General features: G+C 48.3%; 7 protein-coding genes across 7 annotated transcripts; 5 read left to right on the forward strand and 2 right to left on the reverse strand.

Annotated features, from left to right (window-relative positions):
• Positions 1 to 593: 593 nt before the first annotated feature.
• On the forward strand, positions 594 to 1,010 carry FSUBG_8312 (putative glucose repressible Grg1; the record flags this gene model as incomplete). The annotated part of the gene is made up of 4 exons (XM_036686708.1): positions 594 to 635; positions 694 to 738; positions 796 to 830; positions 923 to 1,010. The coding sequence occupies 4 exons, from the start codon at positions 594 to 596 to the stop codon at positions 1,008 to 1,010; spliced, it is 210 nt and encodes a 69-aa protein (XP_036536169.1).
• Positions 1,011 to 3,929: 2,919 nt separating this feature from the next.
• On the forward strand, positions 3,930 to 5,225 carry FSUBG_8313 (uncharacterized protein; the record flags this gene model as incomplete). Its single annotated transcript, XM_036686709.1, has 5 exons — positions 3,930 to 4,008; positions 4,054 to 4,427; positions 4,487 to 4,645; positions 4,706 to 4,950; positions 5,042 to 5,225. The coding sequence occupies 5 exons, from the start codon at positions 3,930 to 3,932 to the stop codon at positions 5,223 to 5,225; spliced, it is 1,041 nt and encodes a 346-aa protein (XP_036536170.1).
• A 1,941-nt stretch (positions 5,226 to 7,166) lies between these two features.
• FSUBG_8314 (hemolysin-type calcium-binding domain protein) lies at positions 7,167 to 7,649 on the reverse strand (the record flags this gene model as incomplete). The annotated part of the gene is made up of 2 exons (XM_036686710.1): positions 7,167 to 7,557; positions 7,636 to 7,649. The coding sequence occupies 2 exons, from the start codon at positions 7,647 to 7,649 to the stop codon at positions 7,167 to 7,169; spliced, it is 405 nt and encodes a 134-aa protein (XP_036536171.1).
• Positions 7,650 to 16,112: 8,463 nt separating this feature from the next.
• On the forward strand, positions 16,113 to 17,153 carry FSUBG_8315 (uncharacterized protein; the record flags this gene model as incomplete). Its single annotated transcript, XM_036686711.1, has 1 exon — positions 16,113 to 17,153. The coding sequence occupies one exon, from the start codon at positions 16,113 to 16,115 to the stop codon at positions 17,151 to 17,153; it is 1,041 nt and encodes a 346-aa protein (XP_036536172.1).
• A 1,771-nt stretch (positions 17,154 to 18,924) lies between these two features.
• On the forward strand, positions 18,925 to 21,559 carry FSUBG_8316 (hydroxyacylglutathione hydrolase; the record flags this gene model as incomplete). Its single annotated transcript, XM_036686712.1, has 12 exons — positions 18,925 to 19,283; positions 19,339 to 19,894; positions 19,961 to 20,209; positions 20,260 to 20,302; positions 20,364 to 20,451; positions 20,505 to 20,576; positions 20,646 to 20,926; positions 20,991 to 21,082; positions 21,132 to 21,266; positions 21,318 to 21,344; positions 21,394 to 21,476; positions 21,538 to 21,559. The coding sequence occupies 12 exons, from the start codon at positions 18,925 to 18,927 to the stop codon at positions 21,557 to 21,559; spliced, it is 2,007 nt and encodes a 668-aa protein (XP_036536173.1).
• A 685-nt stretch (positions 21,560 to 22,244) lies between these two features.
• FSUBG_8317 (hydroxyacylglutathione hydrolase) lies at positions 22,245 to 22,926 on the forward strand (the record flags this gene model as incomplete). Its single annotated transcript, XM_036686713.1, has 3 exons — positions 22,245 to 22,247; positions 22,304 to 22,494; positions 22,554 to 22,926. 3 exons carry the CDS (start codon positions 22,245 to 22,247, stop codon positions 22,924 to 22,926), a joined length of 567 nt encoding a protein of 188 aa, XP_036536174.1.
• Positions 22,927 to 23,511: 585 nt separating this feature from the next.
• FSUBG_8318 (translation initiation factor 4e) lies at positions 23,512 to 24,338 on the reverse strand (the record flags this gene model as incomplete). The annotated part of the gene is made up of 2 exons (XM_036686714.1): positions 23,512 to 23,825; positions 23,876 to 24,338. 2 exons carry the CDS (start codon positions 24,336 to 24,338, stop codon positions 23,512 to 23,514), a joined length of 777 nt encoding a protein of 258 aa, XP_036536175.1.
• Between the last annotated feature and the right edge of the window lie 1,126 nt (positions 24,339 to 25,464).

A 25,464-nucleotide genomic window follows, 5' to 3' on the forward strand; every position in this document is an offset into this window, starting at 1 on the left:
GTTGAACACCCAACCGGTACCCCGCGACGCGCATTATGCGTATACAGACCAGTCTCCTCTTCTACCCCCACCAAATAAAACAAGTCCCAGATCCTTTGATCAAGATGACGTTCCGGTGATGACCTGACGTCAGGAATGTCTTTCGAGCAACCATCACAAGCCAAACGCCCGAGCTTGCTTGCTATCTTACTTTCAAGTGGTCGAGTAAAACAGAGCATTGCTGGGGTACAACCGATTGTTTCCCACTTATCAGTAACAGTAACGTATCAAGCCATCTAGGCAACGCAGGACTCCTATGTAGAAGCTAGTCAATGACGACACTTTTTCCCTTCACATGACAGTCCACGATAACTGGACAGGAGGGGAGCATACCAAACTCGAGGACTTGTACGCTAAACAAGTAGTCAACACTCGATGACGACGGATACACGGGTAAAACTGAATCTACGGAGTATATAAACCCCCATTCTCCTCCTCAGTCCATTCCATTCCCTTTCCCCATCATCACACACAACTTCAACAAATCATCAACTTCAGCATTCACCAACTTAATCATCTTCTCTTTTTTACGAGAATAATCAAATCAATTCACAATGGATTCCATCAAGAACACTGTCAACCAAGCTACTGAGAAGGTAAGAATTCACCATATATTCCGCCGTGCTGCTGAGTTCATTGCTAACATCATACTAGGTCCAGGAGGGTCTCTCTGGCACCAGCAAGGAGGCTAACAAGGAGGTAAGTCCATGGAAAACACGTAGCTTTGCTCAGAACGTATGACTGATCAACTTCAAGGTTGCCAAGGATTCAAACGCTGGCATTGGCACTCGGTACGTTAATACACGATCCTCGAACACATATGATGCTCGAACATACACTATCCTCGAACTATTTTGAATTATCTAACTTGCCTTTTCTTCAGTGCTTCGGCGGCTAAAGATGCTGCGTCCGAGAAGATGGACGAGACGAAACATTCCGCTAAGGCCGAGGGTTACTCTGCTCAAAAGTGAGCTCGGTTCCAGCGTTGAGAAGAACTAGGATGTTGTTCAATGCCTCACGATTTCAGCATATATGCAAGACTTAGTCATATTATAGCTTAAAGAGATGTTATGCTCAAATCTGTTGTCCTTTTAATGTGTTGTCTTTCATATTCTACTGTATCCGTGTGCAAAGACAAAGTCAATTTCGCAAATCTTGTTGAAGCCCACAAAGAATCTAAAAAGCAATATCAGATAATGACCAGATTTCGAAAATTAAACATTAGCAACAAGAGAGGAATAATTTTGTGCTTGCAACTCATAAGTCGATACAAAAATATATACTAACCTATCTTACTTTAACAAGATTCCTGACATTAGTGAAGATCATGCCATGGATTATCGATTAACACCTGAAGTCTCAGTAACATAGCATCAAAAAACAGTCCAGTGGAAACACATACATGTATCCAATTTGATGGCATACCCGATATATCTATACATATCACAAAATACTTTAACAAGGGCAGAATAGTCTCAAAGTCTAGCCATAAGTGCAAGTCGGTGGAGCAACTTCAAGATGTCATTGGCGATTCAATAGACCTTCAAGGATGAATTTAAATCTGGGGAATTCTTCTAGACAACCTGCTTTCGATCACAGGGCGCATTCATAGAGCACAGTGGGTGTCCACCTAGAGCAGACAAAGAAGAGGGGTAACAGACAAAGCGATGCGGTTGACGAGACCAAGAGTCTTGAGTACGAGGAACTCAAAGATGGTTGAATGAAGCCGGGTGGTTTCACACACTCAACCACGACTTGTGACGCATCCAGTGTCCCGAAATCGATCCTCGTGAACTCAGCGACTACTTAATTGTAGTCCCGACTAGCCTACATATGACAACGGGTAAAATAACAACACCAGCGCCATCCGTTCCAACAGGAAAGGTCCGTCACTATCTATAAGATGCGGACCCATTACGGCCACCGCGTCATTAAGTTACATGAACAGTCTGCCTGGACTGATACACCAGCGATAGCTGAATACTTGTATCAAGACAAGATGTACGCGCTGACTGCCACGATTGGCAATCCTCGGGGAACAGGAAAACATCAAATAAGTAAAACAGATAGATGAGTTCCCCCCGAATTATTTCTGGCTCACTAAGGGGCCTGTAACCGAGAAGACCTCCTGGATGCTGCCAACATGGCAAACGAGGTTCCGATTCCTTTCCTGGATCAGCAACAGCCGACCAGTCACTTGCCAGTTCTTAAAGGTAAAACTCCTCAGTGTGGCCGACAAACCTCAACTTATTCGAGGCTCAGTTCAACCTCGTAGATACTTTCTGTTTTTCGCATTAGATAGGATTTGTATGTAGCCGGAAGAGGCGGTCGAGTGAATCACTATACCACGTCAAAGGAGTCAACGTATATTGTAACACTTAAGCACCGCAAGAATAGGAACGACTGTATGAGAATGCCTCGCATACTCAGGCTACGTTCCCTAGAGGATTCGTTTTCCTTTTCGCTTCCATTCATGGTCATGATCAATATCCAGCCGAACCAGTGGGAGAGATGTGCCATGTTGCCGAACAGCATGTCATATTACATAGGCACGTAAGCCAAGGATCACCACCGTGAGTGGCCTGAGGTGCTTAAGTGTATCCCACGAACATGACACTTGATTATCTTCGAGGTCCTGTTTGCATATCCGACGACGACAAAACAAATCAACCGACATTCAATCAATATTGAAAGTATAACTGTTAGCTATCAGTTCTACTCCAAGGAAACTGGCTCGGATTTGACAAGATAGTATGATAAAACACAGCAGTTGCAACAACAAGAAATTAGGAAACTATATAGAAATAATCCAGTAAACCGAAACAGCGAATAATGCCACACCGATAACTATCACTCTGGAGAGCTTCACAGGTGTTCCGTGGCTAGGTCGCCCCGAAGCCATTCCATCGATTTGGAGGCAAGGCCGGTTACTTGTGCTATCCTCTTGCATCCATTGTTCGACTTCTGGCCTCTACTCGGTGTCGCTCCCTTGCATTATCGAGAACCAGACCTCAACTTGATCGTCTATGAGCAGACAATAGCCGACGGGTTTGACGGCACTGCTCAAATGAGAAACACTGGAGATTCTACAGCCGCCTTTCCAGACGCTTATACGACTACCAGCACCGTCGACGGAATCTTTATATATGCCTGTTTTTCGCGGTCAATATAGACCGGGAAGAAGGAAAAGAGAGAAAAATGCCGAGCTAGTCAGCGCCATGGAGGAGTCAGGAGGACGATAAACGGGTAAGCAGAGAGTAAGGTGTCTTACTGGTGGTGGTCCAGAACTATATGAACTATAACCACGTACGGGTACACCTGCGCAAGAAGATGTTACTATTGAAAACGCAGCCCCCTAAGTTAAGGTTCTCGGACAGTTTACCCATATCCAAGCTGATAGTAGCTACACCTAATAGCAAAGTCCTGACTGCCTCGCGTCCTCAACTTTACAAGATACAAGGTTTAGGGTAGGCAGGAAAACGCGAGACCTCTATCCTACCTACCTACCTAAGTAAAGAAAATGTTTAGGCAAGCTTAGTGTATCTCAGGAGGTCTTTAGACCAGTGCTTTTAGTATATCATCTTGATACTAGGAGTTTTGTAATCCTCGACGGGTATTTTCTTTCACCAGCGATAGCACATATATATACTTAGTACTATCTACGTGCGCATGAGTGACGAAATATATGTGGAACTCCCAACTACCTCGGACCCCTCCCATACGTTGGAACTGTTGGAACTACTTACACCACCAGCACTAACAAAGTGATATACAACATAACGCCAACGTCAAGTGACAGAGTCTGCCTCACGCCTGAGCCGACACAAGTTAGGTGGTCGGCATTGCTTGCCCAGTTTATGTTGCAACAAGCAAGCACGGCACTGGACATCATGAAACATCTCATTGCCGTAGGGGCTTGTTACCTGGATACGATCCTCACGAACGTCACCTCTACTGCGTGCACACATGGTATTCACTAACTCACCTCCAGTGTTCCCTTCTTCCCATCCGAAGACTCCAAGCTACGTGCCACCAGTCTCAATATCCGACGTGGAGGCAACTGTCCCAACTCTCTTCAGGTCTTAGAACAATTACTCTCCGAGCACGACACCCTCCAGCTACATCTAGTATCACCCCTTCCCGCTGCAGCCTCGTCCGCAACACAGCGTGTTATATCGTCGTTCGGTGCGCAGTCGAGCATTGACTTCAGCCACTGCATTTATCGCGAGGAGCGTACGGAGGCGGCAAGCAGTTACATCATGCGTAGCGAGGCATCAGGTAGTCGCACGCTTGTCAACTACAATGACTTATTAGAAATGACCCAAGACGAGTTTGGCAACATTGCGCGAGGCTTCAACCCGGACCAGGAGACATGGTGGCACTTTGAGGTAGGATGCAGACGTCGTGTCCTCTGCCCGGTAATTCTAGGCTGATGATGGAACAACAGGGCCGAATCCCGGATACCATACAGAGCTGCATCCGTCTCCTGCGTAACGTACTACCAAAAGCGACAATCAGTGTCGAAATTGAGAAGCCTGGTAGAGAGGGCCTCCCTGAGCTGGCGGCAGAAGCGGATGTTGTCTTCTATTCGCGAAGTTGGGCTGAGGTGAGAGTGGACTCATGGATATCGGCCGTTACAATTGTGGTGACCTAACAAGGGGGATAGAGTCGAGGACACAAGACTCCGGAACAATGCTTGAGAGCTGAAGGGCATCAAAAGGCGTACGTTTCATGGAAGGGATATCAGGCTTCTGCTTTGGCCCCATTGGCCCTTGCTGACAAGAAGCTGCATAGGTCACTTGCACTGTGTACGTGGGGTGAAGATGGAGCAGCTGGGCTGTCTCGGTCGACAGGCAAGAGTATTCGCTGCCCTGCCCTGGATGAACCAGGGCGAGACATTTCCGTGATAGAGTGAGTTGTCCCGCCCTGACAATACTTAAGACAGCAAAGCCTAGTACAAGCCGCATAAAACTGCAGGACCTGACCACTGTTCGAGATATAGTGCCGTGGGAGCGGGGGACACTTTCATAGCCGGAATGCTGTACGGACTGATCTGTCACCCTGACGACTGGAGCATGGGGAAGAAGCTGGGTTTCGCTGTTCGACTGGCTACGCTCAAAGTGCAGCGGGAGGGGTTCGACGGACTCGGAAGGGACATGCTGGGAACGGAGATTGGAGGCGTCTGAATGAAAAGCTGATTACGGGTAGCCATGGACATGACTGCCTGACGGTCTTATCCCGATAATACTATGGTTGCTTGACAATCCACACATTTAGCTCTTTAGGCAGACTTTCGGTGCAAGGGTCAGATGCCGGAATATCAAAGGGAATTACGAATAAAGAAGAAGGAAAATGCTAAACCGCTCATGGGCGGAGAAGGGAATGGCAAGAAACAGCAAAGCAGCTCGGCGAACCATGAGTCGCCTATGGCTTACAGCGGCTGATAATGCTCTCAATTCGGGTGATGAGAGATTAAGTGGGAAGAAGAGAGACGGTTGAGCCTAGGACTGGAAGGGACAGATAGTGGAGGAGAGAAGTGGAAGGGGGATAATTAGAAACAGGGGAGAAAGGCGGTGAAAACGGGGAATAGAAACATTGGGTTTGCTTTGATCTTTAACCGCATACGGAGAGTGTAGGTACATACGCACTCCCGCTATTGGTGAGGGCACGGATTGGTTAGTCCGGTATGGAGGCGTATGTACATAGGTAGGTTGGCATCAACTTGGACCTGTCCCGTCTCTCTCCCTCCTGATGCAAGTGGATGAGCAGGTGTTTTGTTGTCCTTGGCTAGGTAGTCATGGAAGGGCAAGGATGATGCTACTCTGCCTGCAAGACACAACCTTTGAACCACGCGGATGCGCCGGGGCTACTGCATGGAGACCACGATTAGTCTAGAAGCACTTCGTTAGTCTTGGTGCTCGTGTGAAGAAACTGTCTGGATACTGCAAGAACGAGGTGGAAGAGAACATCCTAAAGTTATCCATCTACCAGCTGATCTGCTCCGCATTAACAGAGCCTATAGCTCTGAAGCTCGTCATGCGAAAACATAAAGTGTTGTAATAATTGTTGCACGCCGAAGCCTAAGTCTTAGAATCAGTTCTGGAGAATCATGTCACAAGGGATGTTTAATTCCCAAGCTTTTGTTGAGGCGGTTGAGCGAAACCGATAGCTAGCTGTGGCTGCTAGTCGTGGGATGCCGGAAAACCTTAGAGCTAAATCACACGTGACATAAATACTCAAGCAGGCTAAGGATGATCCAGGACTAATTTAGGAGATTCCTAGACTATCTATTTTTGCACCCTCAGGGAATGAGGGGTATTGAGAATTTGCACGCCCCGAGGGAGGCATGGTTGCAGCACAGACTACGGTACCAGAGCCAGGGCGGCGGCCAACCGTCCGTCTGCAGCTAATGCTTACATTGTGCACTACGGAGTAGGCAGGATTCTAAAGGGCAAGCGAGCTGCGAGCCGCTCGACAGCGTCGTCATGCGGTGCAGAGTCTAAGGACCCAAAAGCCCCGAGACGCAGGCCCAAGACGATTTGCCGTAGCTTGCTATTTGGGCAGCTGGCTTGTTTAGCAATGGCACCAGGGACAGGGACAAGGTGTGAGACGTGTCAGATGAGACGGGAGGGCACGACAGAATAGGACGAAAGGAAACAGGAGCACACCAGCGACAGAGTCTAATGTGCCCAGTAGGACGACCATTCTACATAATTGCAGCACCAAACTCACAACAGTGCACACTCGAAGTACCATTGTTGTTGGTGGGGCATGCTTTCAACAAGGAGTGAGAACTGAGAACAACGATACAGGTATGAGGAGAACAACAGTACACGAATCTAAAAAGAGTACTATGTATATAATTAAGCCAATACCTCGATGACGATACCAGGTATCAGATACAACCGGACAATATCGGAGGATGGGATGCATCATAGATACCAGAAATTGAAGTCAAATACGGAGTACGGAGTATGTCGTTGATTATCACAACAAAGTCATGCAAGGTGGAGGTACGTACATGCAGCTCCCATGTTGCTTGTTGGCTGGCTCTCGTCAAAGTTAAGGGGATGTGATTCAAGGGCTGCCATCAAATAGGATACGGCATGAAAAAAGCTTCAGATCCATCAAACCTCATCGAGACAAACGAGTGCGTGACTGTGAGTGCGAGTGCTTGCTTGCTTTGCTTTGCTTTGCTTTGCTTTGCTTTGCGTTGCTTTGCTTTGCTTTGCTTTGCTTTGCTTTGCGTTGCTTTGCTTTGCTTTGCTTTGCTTTGCTTTGCGTTGCTTTGCTTTGCTTTGCTTTGCTTTGCTTTGCGTTGCTTTGCTTTGCTTTGCTTTGCTTTGCTTTGCGTTGCTTTGCTTTGCTTTGCTTTGCTTTGCTTTGCGTTGCTTTGCTTTGCTTTGCTTTGCTTTGCTTTGCGTTGCTTTGCTTTGCTTTGGAATGACGCCGGCCCGCTTTGAGCATGTCTCAAAACCCCTGCACTTCGATGAAAGCCAGAAACCCTCTCTGCCAGCACTAGACAAGGGGTGAACTGTGGATGTGAGTCTTCTGGCGGTGGAGGGTATATCCAATCTCATAGGCCCCCACACATACCCAATTGCAGCCATGATGGGCAATTGAGTGGTGTCGAATTAGTCCTAGGGGGTGTTGCCCGAATAAGCCGAGTGATGCGGACTTGACGGTCAGAGAGGGGCTTTACAACTTTCCGTTGGCCTGGCTGAACTCTGCTCTGACCCGCCATGAGCATCCCCCGATCGGTATGCAGTTCTCGGACGGAGGAGCGGGCGGCAGCTGGAGACGCCCCCGGCTTCCGGGCTCTATGGCTAGATGCTAGCACTACTTCGTACGCTGCAGGCGTTATAGACAAGCATGTATACATGTTTTGGGAGAATGCCATGCCGTGTTAGGGACTGGAGATCTTTTTGTGTCTCAGGCGAACACTAATGATGTGTTGGATGATTATTGAATTATTTTTCATCTATGATCGGCGATCAAGTCCAATGAATGGGACTCATCGAGAGTGCCTCTTGTCTGTACTCAATTATCGAAGGGATCCTTCTCTCACATGCTTCCTGCACAAACTATTGACTCTCGCCTTGCTTAATTGCAGAACTGAAAGGCTGAGAAGCCATGTATTCAAGACAAAGTGGTGGTATTTCTCTATTGGTGACATGGTTACGTGGTGGTGGTGGTCACGTCGATACATACATACATACACACAGTATTGAAACCGGTCTGAAAGTCAGGATTGAAAAGACCTGATGAGGGCTGCCTGATGCTGGTCTCTTTGAGTATCCAATCAAGACACCCAAATTGCATTAGTAAAATACCTAAATAAGCAACAGGCTTGTTCATGCATTCTCGGTACCATGGCTATCCAAAGTTGCGCCGCCAAGCTACCGACAAGACCCAAGACCAGGTCCGGCCAACTCGAGACTGATGCCGCATCTTACGGCGTGCCGCGAGCCATATCCCTTCCGCTTGGCGGTCGACCTCCGCAGAGCTCCACCATATTGCGTTTGGGCTGTTGTAAGTGACTGAATGGCGGTTGTCGTATGTATGTATATTGCTTCCTCGTCGCGGCCTGCAGCAAAGGTCTGAGACGCTGAACGTTCACTTATGATCGCGTATGGGCTTCACAGCGTTCCAAACAGTTCGTTGCCAAAGTCATACAACAATGATACAACATTGGAGTAACGAGTCATAAACAGGCAATCAATGTAATCAATCATTCTGCCCCCATCTTAACAAAGACACCTGCATGATCACAAACTCGCATGCATGCCGCCGCCGCCGGGGACTAATGCTGTGTGAGATGTTGCTCAATCAAGGCGACCGAGGCGGGCTGTCCATGGCTCTCTCTCAAGCGAATCCTTCTGGCAGCTGACTTACATGGCATGCATGGATGGATGGGAAAGTTGAGCCATGGGTGTCGAGAGGCCAAAGGCTGCAGGTTTCTCATCGAATGCAAGGGCTCTGATTTAATCCTCTTGAGTCAATCAAGCCTAAGCCCTTTATTGGCTCGACGCACACGAAATTGGATCTTGGAAGCGCAGTATTTACCCCCGGCACCAAACTGTGTGTACGTAGGTATACACCTAGGAGGGGGGGGGACTCAAGACCTTGATCCTAAATGACAAAAAGACTTAGGTAACTTAGCCTAAGATTAGGGGACTCTTCACTAAGTTTATTTTAGCACCCTCATCTAAAGTCTTGTGTTTTCTTACTCCCTGAGGCATACATACATACATACAGATTATACCAAACAGGTCAGACTTTTGTGCAGGGGCTGGTCGTTTCTAGCCTCAGACTCTCCGTTCTCCATTGATTGTTGTTTGTGATAGACCCATGGCAGCGGTTTTTAAAAGTGGCCCAGGGGCATGTTTATAGTCTAGCGTAAGGGCGGCGTATCCCAGTGTAGGGGTCCGATCATAATATTGGAAGCATCCTTCATCAATGGCTGTTGACAGTGATTGACGCCAGTTCTGTCCAACATGTTGAGGGATGTTGAAGCGTAGAGCACTCTGATTATTGCGTGGTCTTATGAGCGCATGCTCACATGCTCTCATGCTGGGTAATCGCTTCCGAAATGTACGTCTCCAGTTCACGAGGACTGTACTGTATTGTACGGTAAGCATGCAAACATCAGTTGAATGTTACATACCTTAGGTACCTAGCAAGCAGAGCGTAAGGCCAGACCAAGCATGTTGATCTTCGGCAACTGGACCGTGGCTCTGGCGAATTATTCTTTTTCGCTTCCTTGGCGATACCCAGGTGTCATGCTAAGGAATCCCTGATGAACGAACGGCCTTGAATCCTCCACTTACACACCCTTGCCTTTTTCTTTTTTCAAGCATCCACAATCTGTTTTGAGTTGGCATAGTGTGGCGGGTGTGGGTTGCCAGCTCTCAATGACAGCACGTCCTGTAAACGAGATCGCGTAGACTCAAAAGCCACAGGCAGCTTGTTCAAACCTGAGAGTTTCGGTGATGCAAGCCAATCGTTGCTCGTATATAGTCGATGGCTTGTTTTGGAGCCTGTGCAGCATGAAGAGCTGGACAAGTGAAGGAAAGCTTGCACGCTTCCTACAGCTGCCGAAAGCGTGTAGTCAAAAAGACTCAGAGAATTCTTATTGCAACAAAGATGTTCGCATCAAACGACATCTGACCCGAATAACGTTACTGTAAATGCATTGTGTCGAGGGGACTAGTGAGTCTTCTTGTCTGACATCGAATCCGTTGCTGATCGCAAAGCCAGTTGGCGTTCGGGCTACCGAATTACACAGCGACTCGGCTATGAAAGGGGATCCACTGGTACAGATTTGCTGAGAGGGGTGAATTCAGGAATAGGGACGTATGCCTAGTACGAGGGTAGCGAGGGAAAGTCAAACAAAGAAACCCAAAATTTCAGCCTCTCTCGTAGTACATTATGAGTTAGATGCAGGATCTTTGATTTGAGGCCGAACAGGGCAGAGTAGTTTGGGCCCCATCCATCTGGGGAGCACGTCTGGTGATTGATTGGACGGCCACAAGCAGATCTCCAGGGTGAGTATGATTCCAGTTTATTGTTTGTTTTTCACAATGACTGGATGAATGCGTGGTGAGTGCGTCCCAATGCAATGTAGAAGCTTGAACCAGGGATGGCATGAAAGCAATCATAACCTAACATCATGTACTGAATCATTTGTGTAATGTTGACAAGTTGCCTTGGGAACTTACAGTTGCAACCCTGTTGCTAAGAAATGATCGCCAATCTAGGCTATGGTGTTATGATGATTCAGTATAGTAGTTAGCTGTCGACCGCCAATCGTTTGTTGCGTGATAAAGGGCATTTGAATGACGCATATGTTGAAATCGTCCTCGTCAGCCGCGATAGCAAATGTGATCCCAGGCGTCCAGGATACATCCGCCGATGAGGCATGCTGGCATGGTTTTTAAGAAGAATGGTGTGGTGCTTTGCCAGGGGCTAGGCAGTCCAAGGCCAGTGATACTGCGCTGTGCTGAGATGGGATAGTTTATGCAAAAGTATGTACTGCACCGTATTAGAGGACTCTCACATGGTGGTGGCTGCGCTTCCGTGACTCGGGTAACGCACGAACCGTAAGGAGAAGTTTGATGAGTACTTGAATGTACTCCGTACTCTAGCTTGATGATCAGCACCAATGTCTTGTGGGACAGCGTTCCGCGTAGAAAGCTAGTGGCTTTCCTGCTGTTCTCAGTGAGATAAAACGCCTGGCAGGACAATCAATGCGTGATCCAGCCCAAAGCGTGTGATTCGAGGACAAGTCATGGACGTCCTTCAAATCCTTTCCTCTCTGTACGGGCATGTGACCCACAGAGAACTTCGGATACAAGTATACGTACTACCAATGGAACCCAGCTGCCAGCCAGGGCAGCTTGAAACCTCCAAGCCTCGATAAGCCCATGAAATCAAAGAACGGCAATTACCTGAATTCCCTAGCCTATGTCCAAGCTATGTACCAGGCCACCGGGCAGCGAAGTCAACGCTTAAAGCGATGGAGACTTGCCAATCCCCAAGGTATCGATCGAGGGCATCTGAACGAGAAAAGGAAGGAAAAAAGGAAGGAAAAAAAGAGATAAAAAATAAGGCCTAGTAGCTAGTCAAAACATTATTTTGCTGAATAAAAATTCCGAACTGACATGGAGATTTACTGCAAAGATATTGCAGCAACTGACATCTAGCAAATAACGGCAACAGTATATTTTGAAGGTCACAACCTCCGGATTTGTTGACCAATTTGGGAATCTTTTGTGTGAAGTATGGATTTATCTGACCATAATTGTTTGCCAAGATGCCGACGCGTTCTCATGCTATGGAGAACAGTTGTAATTTACATGCAAAATGGATCGACTCGTACACTACCTGAACAGCGCATTCATAGGCACCGGTGATAGACTCATTGGGTGTTCCGGCCACACACCCGAGTCTCGTATGTACAGTAGACTCACCGGGAGGGACATTAAGCCAGGCAAGCCAGGGTTACCTGAGGTTAGAAAAAAGGACGTCGAAAGATCCATCGAGGCGGCACGCCTTCATCTTACACCATGACACTTCGGGGGTGGCGCACAGTTCCAGCCCTTGTTGTTTCTGAATTGCCCTGATCGCCCACTGATTCAGTCACCAAACAAGGCCCAACTCGCCAGGCTCACCAACTGGAGGTCCGAGGCTGCTGATCCCTCTACTGCACAATTGGATCCTTCCAGAGGGGGCTAGTGAACTTACGGTTATGCCCAGATCTTTCAAGGGCGGAGGGAGAGATGCAAGCTTCGGAAGGCGAACAGGCGACGACTGCAAACGAGGAGAGGGGCGTCAGTATGCTGTGCTCCACAGGCACACAATTTGGTCACTTGGTGGTCATGGTCAGCGCAATGGAACTCTGAGGGTGGGGATAATCTCTTAAACAAAGAATCCCTAGCGACCAGCGCCAGCAAAAGTCTGGTTGACTGCGGTGTGAGCTTGATGAGCTGTGCATATCCCCCATAGATAGAGGGGCGATGAGATGAGACAATGGAGGTGACAGAGAAGGAGTAAAAGCCGAGACCGTCAGTGTGTAGCCATTGTTGCATCTTTCATTGGGCTAGGGACAGAATATAATTACCTTTATTATGAACGAGGGGCGTTAGCAGGTTTGCTCCAGAGTGGATCATCGTGGAGGCTGTTGTTACTGTGCAGTAGCTCTCCTCTGTCTGTTTCCAGCTGTCTGTTTGGCCAACAACCTGTCGGGAGATAAAAACACTTCATTAACTAGATCTAAGATAAATTTAGGAAGATATTTGGTTGTTTGTTGTTTCCTTCTAGGCCCTGTGGTCTTGAGTCTTCTTGATCCCTGAGATGGACAGTTGATAGATCCGATCAAACATTCCGTACCTCGCACGTATCGATAGGTAAGGTTGCTCGTGTTTCGTGATAAATCGCTTGTACATGTTGCAGACGACATGGCAGGCCGTGTTGAAAAGGTACATAAGATCCACTGGTCCAGGAAGAGAAACCAAACCGCTTGCACAGAAAGCCGCCAGCATTCAAATCATGCTGGTGTTGTCGTTGCCGCTGGTGTAGCACAGGGAGCTATGAAGTGGTACTGGAGCACGGGCAGGCATCCCAATGTTTACCAAGGTTGGAAGGTATCGTTGTTTCCACAGCCCCTGAGTGGAGGAAAGCATGTATGTATTAATCGAACTTGATTCAGCGCTTGGATGATACTGTCAAGATGAGCGAGTCGTCAACTGACGACCTTTGAGGCTTGCAGGTGGATAGACGACTGGTTACCGCACTTGCCATTAATAACTTCAGGCAGGGAGGGGAGAGTTCAAGGTTCTCTGCTTACGGTAGCTAGGGTAGGTATGTATTCAGGCGGAGCAGGAGGACTTGCACTCTCAGTCTAGCCTAGGTGAAAGAAAACAAGAGACTAGGGTTGGTGGTTGATCGATAGATTTTAGTGTAAGCCAGTCTCGTGTATTTTTACCGCCTAAAGGACCTCCACATCTGTGACTGGACAATCGACCAGGCCAGGTAAGGTAACTAATAGGTAGGATGGATTGGATGTCAGCGCTCAGGCCGTCGGATGTTGCTGGAACGTGCCTACCCTAGCTGCCTTACCTGAGATACCGATTCAAGCAACCAAGGTCAGTACACAGTACCTAATTACCTCAGGTGTTGGCTGGGTGGTACATACCTACCTGGAGAGTCAGGCGGCCCTGCACCGCCATTCGCTCAAGCTTTGAGTCAATGCCTCATTGATCTGGCTGGCTGCCCGGCGCTCCCTCTTTTTCAATACCTCTTCATGACCTAGAATTATTTCTGCCAACACCTTAGTCTTTGTCTGAGGTCTCGCTCCATGTGGGCCAAACTGTATTGCCGCTCCCTGTGCCTGGTCTTACGGAGCGAAAGTGCAAGACTGTGACTGTCCGCGTCCACTGGTGGGTTTTGCCACCAAGGATTCCTGTCAACGGCAACAGTATAGGCACATCGCTCACCATTAGATGTCAAGCTTCCTCATCTAGACTATCACACGCCCAGAAAAGCACTCACAGTGGTGCCCGGTGGTGACTTACCTGTCCTGCACAGTCGGAGTACCATGTGCATAATGTAGCGCCGGGTACCCGCTCACAGGTTTTGCTTCCAGGAGAAGCACCATTCCGACTCTTACGGTACTAGAGTACGGATGTGGTCCCACATCTCAATATCTGAAATGGTACGTTTGAATTTCTCATCGACATTGGAGCTATCACACAGCCTAGACACAGAACACCAACCGCCCGCGATGGGACTTCGATGGGACTTCGACGGGGTTATGCTGCGCCATCAAGCCCTTGCCAATACATCGTCTTGTGGATTTAACTTTCACGGCGATAGCCATTCCAGGCTTCAGGGCAAGCATTTGGTAATAGTCCATCAAGCTATCCCCCCATTCATTGAAGTCTTGAACAAAGCATTCATCACTTACCAGCACATTATTTCTTCCATCCCCGGGAAATTACCAATGATGCTGTTCCTCAAGTTCCTCAACAGACAAGCGTTCAATAGTCCCAAGAATAAACGGATGATGATACGCAAGCATGTACGAAGAAGCGGGTACAACAAACCGTTATTACCGGTGTCCTCCCTAGGCGGTGACGATAGGCGGATCTCAAACCCATTGCAAACATCGTCAAGCACCTGTCGATCAGATATGATTGTTTCTCCTAGGAGAACGCCCCTTCTCGCATCTCACCCTCTTTGTGAGTTGCAACAACTGAGCGTAGAGCCGAGAAATGGGAATTACATGTGCTACAGCAGGGGTGTCTGCAGTACGAAGCATGCCAAACCACGAAAGCAGTGATGAGCATCCCGCTTGGAGTGGCACTTTCACCCAGTAGGGAAATGTTCCATCCTTTGGCTTGGGCACGGCGCTTCCTACAGCAGTGGTCCCCCAGCCCATCTCAGGCCCCAAAAATGCATACATTGTGGCGCCGGCTAGTGCAGCCCTTGGTGCACCCCTTCAACAATATTTGAACCCCCTACTGGTTGGTGAGTCTCGAGCGGATGCTGCAGCCAGACTGGCTGACGACCTTGTTCCTTGTGCTTTATTACGACTCCAGCCCGTGCGCCAATTTCTTCTCCATCCCTTCTTCCATGTGAGCTGCATCCCTAGCGGCAGGGGTGACTTGCCTAGCATGCTTTGAGTCCAGACGACCCGAGGATGCCCACTTCTTCTAGAGACGCTAGAGACGCCGCTCTCGTGGGTCTGCAACGCAATCATAGCGGCGGGAGGCCGGAGGCCCCATTACCCTCACTACCTGTTTCCTCCTTGTCGCCCTGTCGGTACGACGGTACCACGCCAAACTTAGCGTGTGCCTACCAAATCGGCGTGAACCGCACTGATCCTTCTCTACACCAGTCGACACGCACGCCCTCACACAAGAAAACCCTTGGCTCCATGCCGCAGACGTCGTCTCAATCCCCAGACCAGCAGCCTGATTCTCTCTCCGGCACTACTTCCCGCCCGCCTTTCTCACTGCTTGCTGGCTCCGCCCGTTGACACACCCCCTGCCGGCCCGTATGACGCAGCCCACCACCCTGGTTGCCATGCTAGAAAGATAATCCCAGCACAGGAACGTGAAGTGAGTGTCAAATGTGATGAGGAACCTAGCCAAGTACCCCATGGCCCAGATTCTGATTTGACGCTGTTCTAAATTCTACGGTTTACAGCCATCATATCGCTACTAAATCGCCCATGCTTCTTTATTGCTTGGCCCCTCCTGATCCACACCCAGATCCTTGGGGAGTTGATCTTGTTCAAAGCTGCTAGGCTCGATTTATCTTTCAAGCCATCGATTGCCCCATGTTTCGTTAACCCCCTCGAACCCCTTTGGAGCCGGTACCACCATTTCACGATACATATTCAAGCTGAGCCCTTCTGAGTTCTCTTGGGATCTACCATCATTTCTTTCACCTCAATGATTAATTTATACTGAGCACGATAACTACTTTCGTATCGGCTGTCATTTTGGCAACTTGTCTCGATATATCTCAACTTTCTACATCATATTACTTACTCGATACACCTCAAGATGATGCATCCACTTTTCGGTGTGCAGCCAGCAGGCTCCTTGCCCATCACATATCCTTATGACACAATGCTGGACGACCACACACAACAAATGGCATGCTCGCAAGCTTCAAGAAGGTTCTCAAGAGGGTCCAGTGGACAACGATCAGGAGGTGCTATGAGAGTGACCAAGCCTTCAAGCGCCAACAATAGCCCTCGTTCGTCTGGTTTCATGGCTCGCCGCAAGACTCTCATGAATGACGGCAACTCGCAACGTCGACAACAGCAGATCATGGAACAGCTATCAACATTTCGTGACGTTGAGTCCCAGCAACCCGCTCCACGATCATCGCGTCCTGTGAGTTGGCATCCGGGCTCATATGGCCAACAACCCTATGTTCAGGCGCAGCAGCCCGCGTATGCCTTAACCACAAGCCACTTACCTCCCGACCACCAAGACTTGCACGGCAACTATGCTCATTATTCCCCAATGATGCATTCAACTTCATGCGGCACATCCCCGCTGGCATTCTCCCATCTTCCTCTCCCATATCAATCTACCGACAACACGACCTACAATCCTTACCACGGAACGAACATGTCGCATCATTCCCCCGCTGCTTGTATGGTCTTGCCGGGTCGTCAACTGCCTGTCATTGCTGCGCCCGCCGAGACTACTGATAGCAATGGATGGGATTGGAATACCTTTATCATGCACGGCATTGGCTCCACAACACCCCCCACCCCTGAGACCCTCCCACAAACCCAACTGTCTCAACCAGCAGTATCAGAGGATCCTCACTATCAGGCTCTTGAAGATGCCGCGGAAGAAGACGGTGAGATCCTAGTTGGAATGGGGCTATACGACACTCCGGAAAAGTACAACGAGGATCCTCAGCTCAACAACTATCGGTCTACTGTATCATCTTTACTTGGATCATCATTCAGAACCCATGAGCCTCAAGGCAAGGGCCTGAAGCTGGAGGAGACATGGGAACCTCCCAAATCTGACGAAGAGGATGACGAGGAAGACGAGGAAGATGACGAGGATGACGAGCAGTGAACCCACTGCATCTCGAATTGTAACGGCATACATGAATAATGACATGAATTTTTGTATCACTATGGTGTACACTGGTAGGCAGGAAAAGCCGGCATTTGCTCCTCTGGGACACGGGAACATATAGGGTGATAAGGTCGGTGCACCTGGATCTCGGGATAAGGAGCATGGATGCAAGCGTTTGAATTTACTACACACATAGAGTCTGGCTGGCTATGGATACCCCGTGCAAGAAGCACAAAACTAGGAGATACGAGTAAGGCTCAGGCAGCCGCCCAATAGGTAGTTATCCAACAAAGCAATATACAACCAATATATTAAGAGAGAGACTAAAACGACTTGGCAATGTGCCACGTATTATGGCTTAACATGCGACAGCAAAATTCATCAGTCACCACATCATCGTTTGAGATAGCTTTGGCAAAAAGAGGCGGTATGAGGTGGATCCAAAAAAGAGCCGCGTCTCTTCCCAACGTTGATTAGGTGTGCTAAACCCTGTACAGCATGTGGCATATCGAAGGTCCGTGCTTCCGTACTTGACTCAGCATATTCAATTGGTCAAGTTCCAGATTTGACGCCCCCCTCCCCACTCTGAGCCAGCCCTGCGTGGCATGTGCACGGCCCCCTCTTTCTGATTTCTTTTACGGCACCACGACGGTTGTGGCTGAAGAATAAAAAGTGGCTACGGATAGCTCCACCGTGTGGTTGACTGGCCTCGGGGGGGGGAATAAAACTTCAGACATTAAATCAGGGTGTCAGAATAAACTGGTCTAAAGCTCTACTAAAATATACTAAACTTACCTGAGCCTTTTTATCACTTTGGATAAAGGTCCTAAGTTTTCTTGCCTCCCCTTGATCAGTAAGTCAATCTAATTTAGCAATGGAAATGTTGACCTTGACAACTTCTTAGCACTCTGCGCGGCTCGGAAGCTCCGTAGATAGAGCTGGGAGTTATACGAACCAAGGTGACAGCCGAGAGCATGATGTATAATTATTCATACATTCTGGGGAGACATGACTAGCATGCTCCAAATGAGACTCGATCGGGAGCTCTGCTCCACCTCATGACCTGAAAAATTGCTCAACCTGCCTACCTAGTAGTAAGACGCAGGGAGGAGGTCCCTTCCCGAGAAGGGATGGTAGATACCCGATAGATTTATTCCATGCTGATTGGCAAGGCGCTATGATATGCTCTCGCCAAACTTCCATTCTCGACCTCTACTATCCGAAATAGTAACTGCATCATAAAAGCATATATCTATGGTACCTAGTAGACATATTTTTTAAGACACCATCTATTAGATGCTTACTACAGCGAGAGTGTTTTTGAGTTCAAACACTCTGAGTTTTCTCTCTTTAATTAGATGTCTTACCCTGTACCAGCTTCGGACTTTGAGTATTGCTTGTATTCATTGACATTTTATCTATGGCGCCGTTCAAAAGACGTTGGTGCTGGGGGGTAAGAAATTGAAAGAAAATGACTATTATAATAATGCTGAAAACCATTGAGATATCCTAGGTTCCAGAATAAACTCACAGAGCATTAAATGGTGATACTGTTGGCAGGAACATTAACCTGTTCAAGCGATGGATATCCATCCTTTATTACCAAGAAAATTATTATCCTCACAAAATCCTGCAATCAGCGCCCGACAACACTTAAAAACAGGACACAAGAATTACCCGCACCGCTGCCCCTCCTGAACAAGCGAGTAAATTCTGCCTACTATCAAATACGCCAGAAAAAAAAAAAAATTATCCTAGAGGAGGAAAAATGGTACAATATGTCTTTACACCATGGCGCGACCGTTACGAACTCTTGCTCGTTCGCGAGCAGATGTACACAGGCATCGACATCAACGCCATAGAGGCAAAGGGGCACTCAAGCCAGCCCAAAGTCAGTGTAAACATACAAAGCCAACAGATTTTGGACGACCAGGAAATACAGAAGAGGCAGCACAAAGCGGTTGCGCGCGTGTCAATGTGGATGCAGCGAGGAAACTGTCCTCACATGGTCGAGTCAACAGCACTGTTGATGGCAGCTATGCTGAGTGATAAAGAGGCAGCCGCTGGAGAAAATGCAGCTTCGTCGGCGTATGCAATCAGAGCAGCATATTCAGCTGCCTTTAGCAGGTAAGTTATGCCAATCGAGACCCATTACTGTACGACAGAGCTGATGGAACATTAGGTTCGTTACTGGTCTTCTTGATGGCCATCAGGACAAACAGCGCAAACAGAGCATGTACTCTATTGCAAAGACTATTGGATTGCCCGCTACATTTGTTGAGCTTCGCCATCAGTCAACGCACGAACAGCTGCCCTCATTGGCAAAACTGCGCACAGCAGCTAAAAAAGCCTTATTGTGGATTTGGGATTATTACTGGAAGCAGCTGGGCGAGGACAATAGCGACGCGTGTCGCAAGGCAGTACTGCGGTATCTCGGCGAGGGAGATGAATCGAAGCTAGCGGCTATATTCCAGGAGTTTGAGCGATGGCCTCCAGAGCGCGTTCTCAAGACAGTTCAAGAGGTCAAGGGCAGTTTGCCAGGCAATCAAGCATTTTTGAAGTGCGCGGGATTGATGCAGAGGCTACGAGAGTCTGAGGAAAATAAGAAGTCGTCCAAATCTGGTACCGCCGATACGACGATGAAAGATATAGTGCCCGACACTGGTGAAGCTGATGAGGAAGATGACTTTGGGTGGTCAGAGTTCAAAGGCACATGGAAGCCGAAACCCATTGGGATTGTCTAGCATGATTCGATCCTTGTACTAGATACCCCTTATTGAATAGACGTACAAATCATTCTGCAGAGGCAAACATGGGTGATGTTGGAATTGGACTGGGACATATCACGTGCAGTCGCCCGCATCGGCAAACGTCATGATACCGGAGCCATGATGCCTCACTTGGATGACAAAGCCTCACGTCTCATTCGATACCGTTCTGTTACAGCGCATCCATCTTCAACCGTCCTTGCCATTTACACAGACCTACTTATGTATAGACTCGCTACTAGTCGGCCATTCCTCAGACAGAAAATCGGATTTTCATCTAGTGCTGTGAGTCAATTGTTCAACTCCAAAATGTGTGCTTAACTGAGATCATGTAGCTCGTTGCTACCCGCGCCATGCATATTCAGTCAATTCCCATGTGTATGTCAAGTGCCCGAAGAATCCTCTCTCAAGTCGAGGAATCTAAACCTGGTCTCAATAGGGGAGGGAAGCTCCAACAACTACGCTTACCTGGTCGTTGATGACAAGTCCAAGGATGCCGTCATCGTTGATCCCGCAAACCCTCCCGAGTACATAGTAACCATCCTGAGAATATTTGAGAAGTTGCTGATGTATATTTCAGGGTTGCGCCTATCCTGAAGGATGCTATTAAGGCGGGGAAGATCAACTTGACAGCCATTGTCAACACCCATCAGTGAGTATCATTAACCATCAATTTCTCTCAACCTAGACTGATCTCCTTGCTGCCATTGGGATCATGCAGGAGGCAACAAGAAGCTGGTAAGACACCCCATAATGATGCCCCATCAACACTTGTTGACACCCACAAGCTTGCTGAGCTGGGCAATCCCAAGCTGGATATTATCGGCGGCAAAGACTGTGAGGGTGTTACGAAGACACCTGGTCACGGCGAGACCTTCAAGCTAGGCGACATTACCTTCAAGGGTGTGCATACACCTTGCCACACTCAGGACAGCATCTGCTTCTTTGTGGAAGACGGAAAGGACAAAGCTGTTTTCACGGGTGATACCCTTTTCATTGGCGGTAAGTTTGGCCAAACCTCGAATGCGTACAAGGTTATTTTGTGCCCTGTGCTGATATTGAACAGGATGTGGAAGATTCTTCGAGGGCAATGCGGAGGAGATGCACGAGGCTTTGAACAAGCGTCTCTCGGCATTGCCTGATGACACCGTAGTTTATGTGAGTTCCAAGCCAACACAAATGTGCATTGATGCTCATATTATGACAGCCGGGACATGAGTATACAAAGGCCAATGTCAAGTTTGCCGCATCTGTTTCTCAGCGTGATGCTGTACAGAAGCTGCACTCATTCGCCGATAACAACAAGGTCACCACCGGCAAGTTTACCATCGGAGACGAAAAGGTAGCTCGAATTCATGATATGTCTCCATACAAAACGGCTGACTTTGCATAGGAACATAACGTCTTTATGAGGGTTGAGGTTCGTCAAAGTTCTTGAACATGTTAGGTCACCAAGCTAACAATCACAGGATCCCGAGATTCAGAAGCAGACAGGCGAGACGGAGCCTGTGGCCGTTATGGCCAAGTTACGCGAAATGAAGAACAACTTCAAGTGAGTAAGTAGTGACACTTCCTCACTATCCTTTATCCTCTCACGACTGACCAGTCTACAGAGAGCCAGAGCCCAAGATATAGAAGGCAGGTAACAGATTGATGAGGGCCACGAGGAACCAAAGACGTGGGTGAAGATGAACTGCATAGGGCGAGCGAGTATTCCGAGTGAATAATTGACTGCATTGAAAATCGATTACTACAAATGTATGTCTCCATGGATCGCTAGGTGCCTGTCTTGAAAGACCTGGCATCGCTTGCTACCCGCTGGAACCACGCCGGTTTGAAGTTGTCCGACGAGGCTTATTTGAATTTTGCTTCACTGTCCACACTTGCTCGCTGTAGTAATTTCAAAGCGGCAAGCTCTAGCATTTTTAGAAGCGAATATTGAGGTAACGTCACGGTATCGAGAAGAGCCGTCGGCTTCGAAACGATTATATGGTAGCGGCGTAGTAGGCATAAGTAAACAAACCGTAGAGTACTTCGCGGTGATTATTCTCGAAGAGAGCGCGAGGGCATTGTAAAATCAGCCGCGAGAGAGTGTGTAAATGTTGACATTGTTAAAGGGAAATGGATTGGGTCTGTAAAGAAAAGTTTATTAAAACTCATTGAGAAACGGGCCCGTACAGTCTGAACTGAATAGATAGACAGTGTTGGTGCACTGTCCGTCGCGGGCGCCAAATCCACTATGGTCACCACAAGCATCTATTGTGACATCAATCATCGCGACTGCATATAAGTACTTTCTGTGCCTTCTTCGCAAGCGCAAATGGTAATGCAAACTATGAACTTTTATCAGTAAAGACACGGTCTAACATAACTCCTTAGCCTCCAAAGCGCAAGGCTCCCACCAGCGCAGCCGCTGTCCCCAAGACGCGACAATCCAAACTTGCAAAGGAGCATAATGTGACTGCACAAGAAGAGGGCGAGATCCGCGAGGCGTTCAGTCTCTTTGCAGAGCCAATGGACGGCGAAAAGCATGGAGTCTTGCCTATTGACGACGTCAAGTCTGCGCTGATGTTAGTATTCATGTGAGGACGCTTTTGAGTCCTTGGCTGACATATACTTGTGTCATTAGAGCCCTCGGTGTTCCGCCCTCTTCTCACGCAGAGCTCAAAGAATTTATATCAATCCTAGACCCAGAAAACGACGGCTACGCGACCTTTGAACCTTTCTTCGCCATCTGCGCCCTCAAATTCCACACAAGAGAGCACGACTCGGACGCTCATCGTGCAGAAGTCGAGGAAGCCTTTCGACTATTCACAAACGGCCAGGATGGGCCCATTACGCTTGCACACCTCCGACGTGTTGCTGCTGTGCTCAAAGAGGATGTTGATGAGGAACTACTCAAGGATATGATTCTCGAGGCGAACGGTGGCGTAGGTGTTGCTAGGGGAGTGGGCGTTGAGGAGTTTGATGGAGTCATGAAGAGTGCTGGTGTCTGGAGGTGATTCTCCAACTTCCAGGAGGAGCCACCATGCTACGATTTACGAACAAACGAAACTTGCCTTGTACGATTTGGGGGAGTTCATACCATGAGATGAAGCGGAATCGACCCAAGAGTTGCAATGTTGCATCGAGAGAGAGGTAAGAAACCCAAGATGAGGGACAAGACGCTGACTGCTAATCGTACATTGCCATTAGCAGACCAACGTACATGGTAATCTTTATAGTATAGTGCGCATTACTGAGTTGATGCTTGTTTGGAGGGACCTTGATGAGTTCATAAATGGAGGCATCAGTTATTCAGTGTCTATGTCGGGAGCCGAGGAGCAGCTCTACGCATTCACTGCTTCCAAATCTAATTACACAATCTTAAAAGCTCCAGGTTCTTCAGGATCAACGGTCCTGGCCAATGCATATATATAATCACACCTAATTCTGAAACGCCTTATCAGATGCATGCATGCCCCATAGGCGACAGCGGCGGAACGGGATGCGTGAGCTAACAAGCACACACTATGCCAACCCAACTACCTGAAATGAACTCGAAATATATAGCAGCGCAAAATCAAACGTCGTAACTTTCGTGAAAATCATTGCGGAGACTCGACCGTCACCGCTGGCTTAGCGTCACCACCGTTGGTGGCAGCGGCGGCGAGCTTCTCCTCTTCCTGTCGGCGGGAATCGAGCACGACCTTGAGCTCCGGGGGAGGGTTGAAGCCAGCATGGTCTGAGTGGCGTTTGTAGTAGTATGCGTCGGGCTTGGGGTGCATCTCGGAAGGGAGCTCTTCCATGATGCACTTGACGATGTTGTCGATCGAGTTCTTCTTGGAGGCGTCGCGGTGCCATACGGTGATGAGGTGGGAGTTGAAGCGGACGGAGAGGCCAACACCACAAAGCTGGTCGTCTAGAGCAGAAGTTAGCATAAAGTGTGTCGCTTGTGGTCAGAGCTCGTACCGTCGTCGAGAACACTTTGGAGTTTCTCGCCAATAGCAAGGAGCTGAACACGAGTCCACACATCAGGACCTATGCTCTTAGGGAAGCGGAATGTCCAACTTCCACCCAGAATATTGCGTCGATCCTCCCAGACAGGGCGGAAGCCTGACTTGAAAAGATACAAAGACTCTCGAACACCAATATTTCCGACAGGAGTATTGTTGGCGTATCGCCAAAAGTCCTGCACCGACTCGATCTGGGTACCGAGCTGCTCCAGCCCAGAGTGATACTGATCACCGCTTTCCCCTTCCTTGGCCTGTCGGTCGAAGTAGACGTTCCAATAATGCTGAGTGGGCAGTGCTCGCATCGTCTTTAGGAAGTTTCGCTTGGCATCGTCGCGCTGTTCGGCGGGAGAGCTGGGATCGTTCTCCTGAGATTGCGAGTCTGCGATGCCGCGCGTGAAGAGAGGGAGACGGGAAGACATGTTGGTAAGATGCGGGATGAAGAAGGAGGGAAAACGAATGTAAGAATGCTGAGTAACTAGTTATGGAGGTGAGGAAAGCCAAAGGTCGGAGATGAGCACGGAGACTGGAGTTGAAACTACAGTACAGAGGCAACCCTGTCACGTAGTAGGTAGGTAGGTAGGTAGGTAGGTAGCGTAGCTGGTGAGGGGCACGTCAGACAGAAAGAGGAATAGACAGCTTAGTACAGGTAAACTATTAACAGCCCCTATTTCGTCGTTTAGTCCTTAATGACAAGCGGATAATGGCAGGCATAAGGAGAAGGCCAGTATGTGAAGTCAAATAAGGAGACGTGGATACGTACTGTCCAACATTCAGGTCAAGTGTTTTGTTGCTACCTAGGTGATGCAGATGCCCAAATGCCGAGCTATGGTGGGGATATGCCTAGGATGGAGGATTAATCAGGTACTATAGGTACTACCTAGTAGGTGGGTTACCTCGAGGTGTCCGAAGACTTCTATAAGACTCTGAATAAGGGGTAAAGACAAACAACTGAAATAGTCTACTAGTATGACCCTTGACTATACTGAGCATACATGTTGATATTCCTATTATCTAAGACAAATGTCAAGCCTTCTGCCATAAGAGCATAGCAAAAATAGTTGACATGGCATGATACGACATGACTGCGGGGTCTTTGAGGCGGCGAATGAGCTACTCCAGGCTTTGCAATCCCCTTTGATTGGTGACGAAACATCGTCAGTTGCTCATTTATTGACCTCTGCTACTGCGTTCAACTTATGCTCTATTTTCTCAGCTGACGTTTTGACGAATCATGGTGACAGTTTCAGATATCCCTGATCAGACTGAAACTGAGGTTTACGAAACGATTCAGCCAATCGGGTCAAGCACTTTGCTTAGTGAAACTAGTTTGACAACGATCATATCAACAGTTCATCCTGTAACGTTAACCGACGGATCGGAAGAGTGCTTTTTAAGCCTTCCAATTCGGAGGACTCGTATGTGATAGAATTCTTCATATTTAAATCATTTGTAATGTAACGTAAAGTAACGTAGCCTATTGCCCAGCAAACTCAAAGAGACATCCAGTGAATCTAATCCGACCCGGTCATTCAAACAACGCTTCCA

This window comes from Fusarium subglutinans, assembly GCF_013396075.1.
Source record: "Fusarium subglutinans strain NRRL 66333 chromosome Unknown NRRL66333_c0000113, whole genome shotgun sequence".
In the NCBI taxonomy this organism is placed as follows: domain Eukaryota; kingdom Fungi; phylum Ascomycota; class Sordariomycetes; order Hypocreales; family Nectriaceae; genus Fusarium; species Fusarium subglutinans.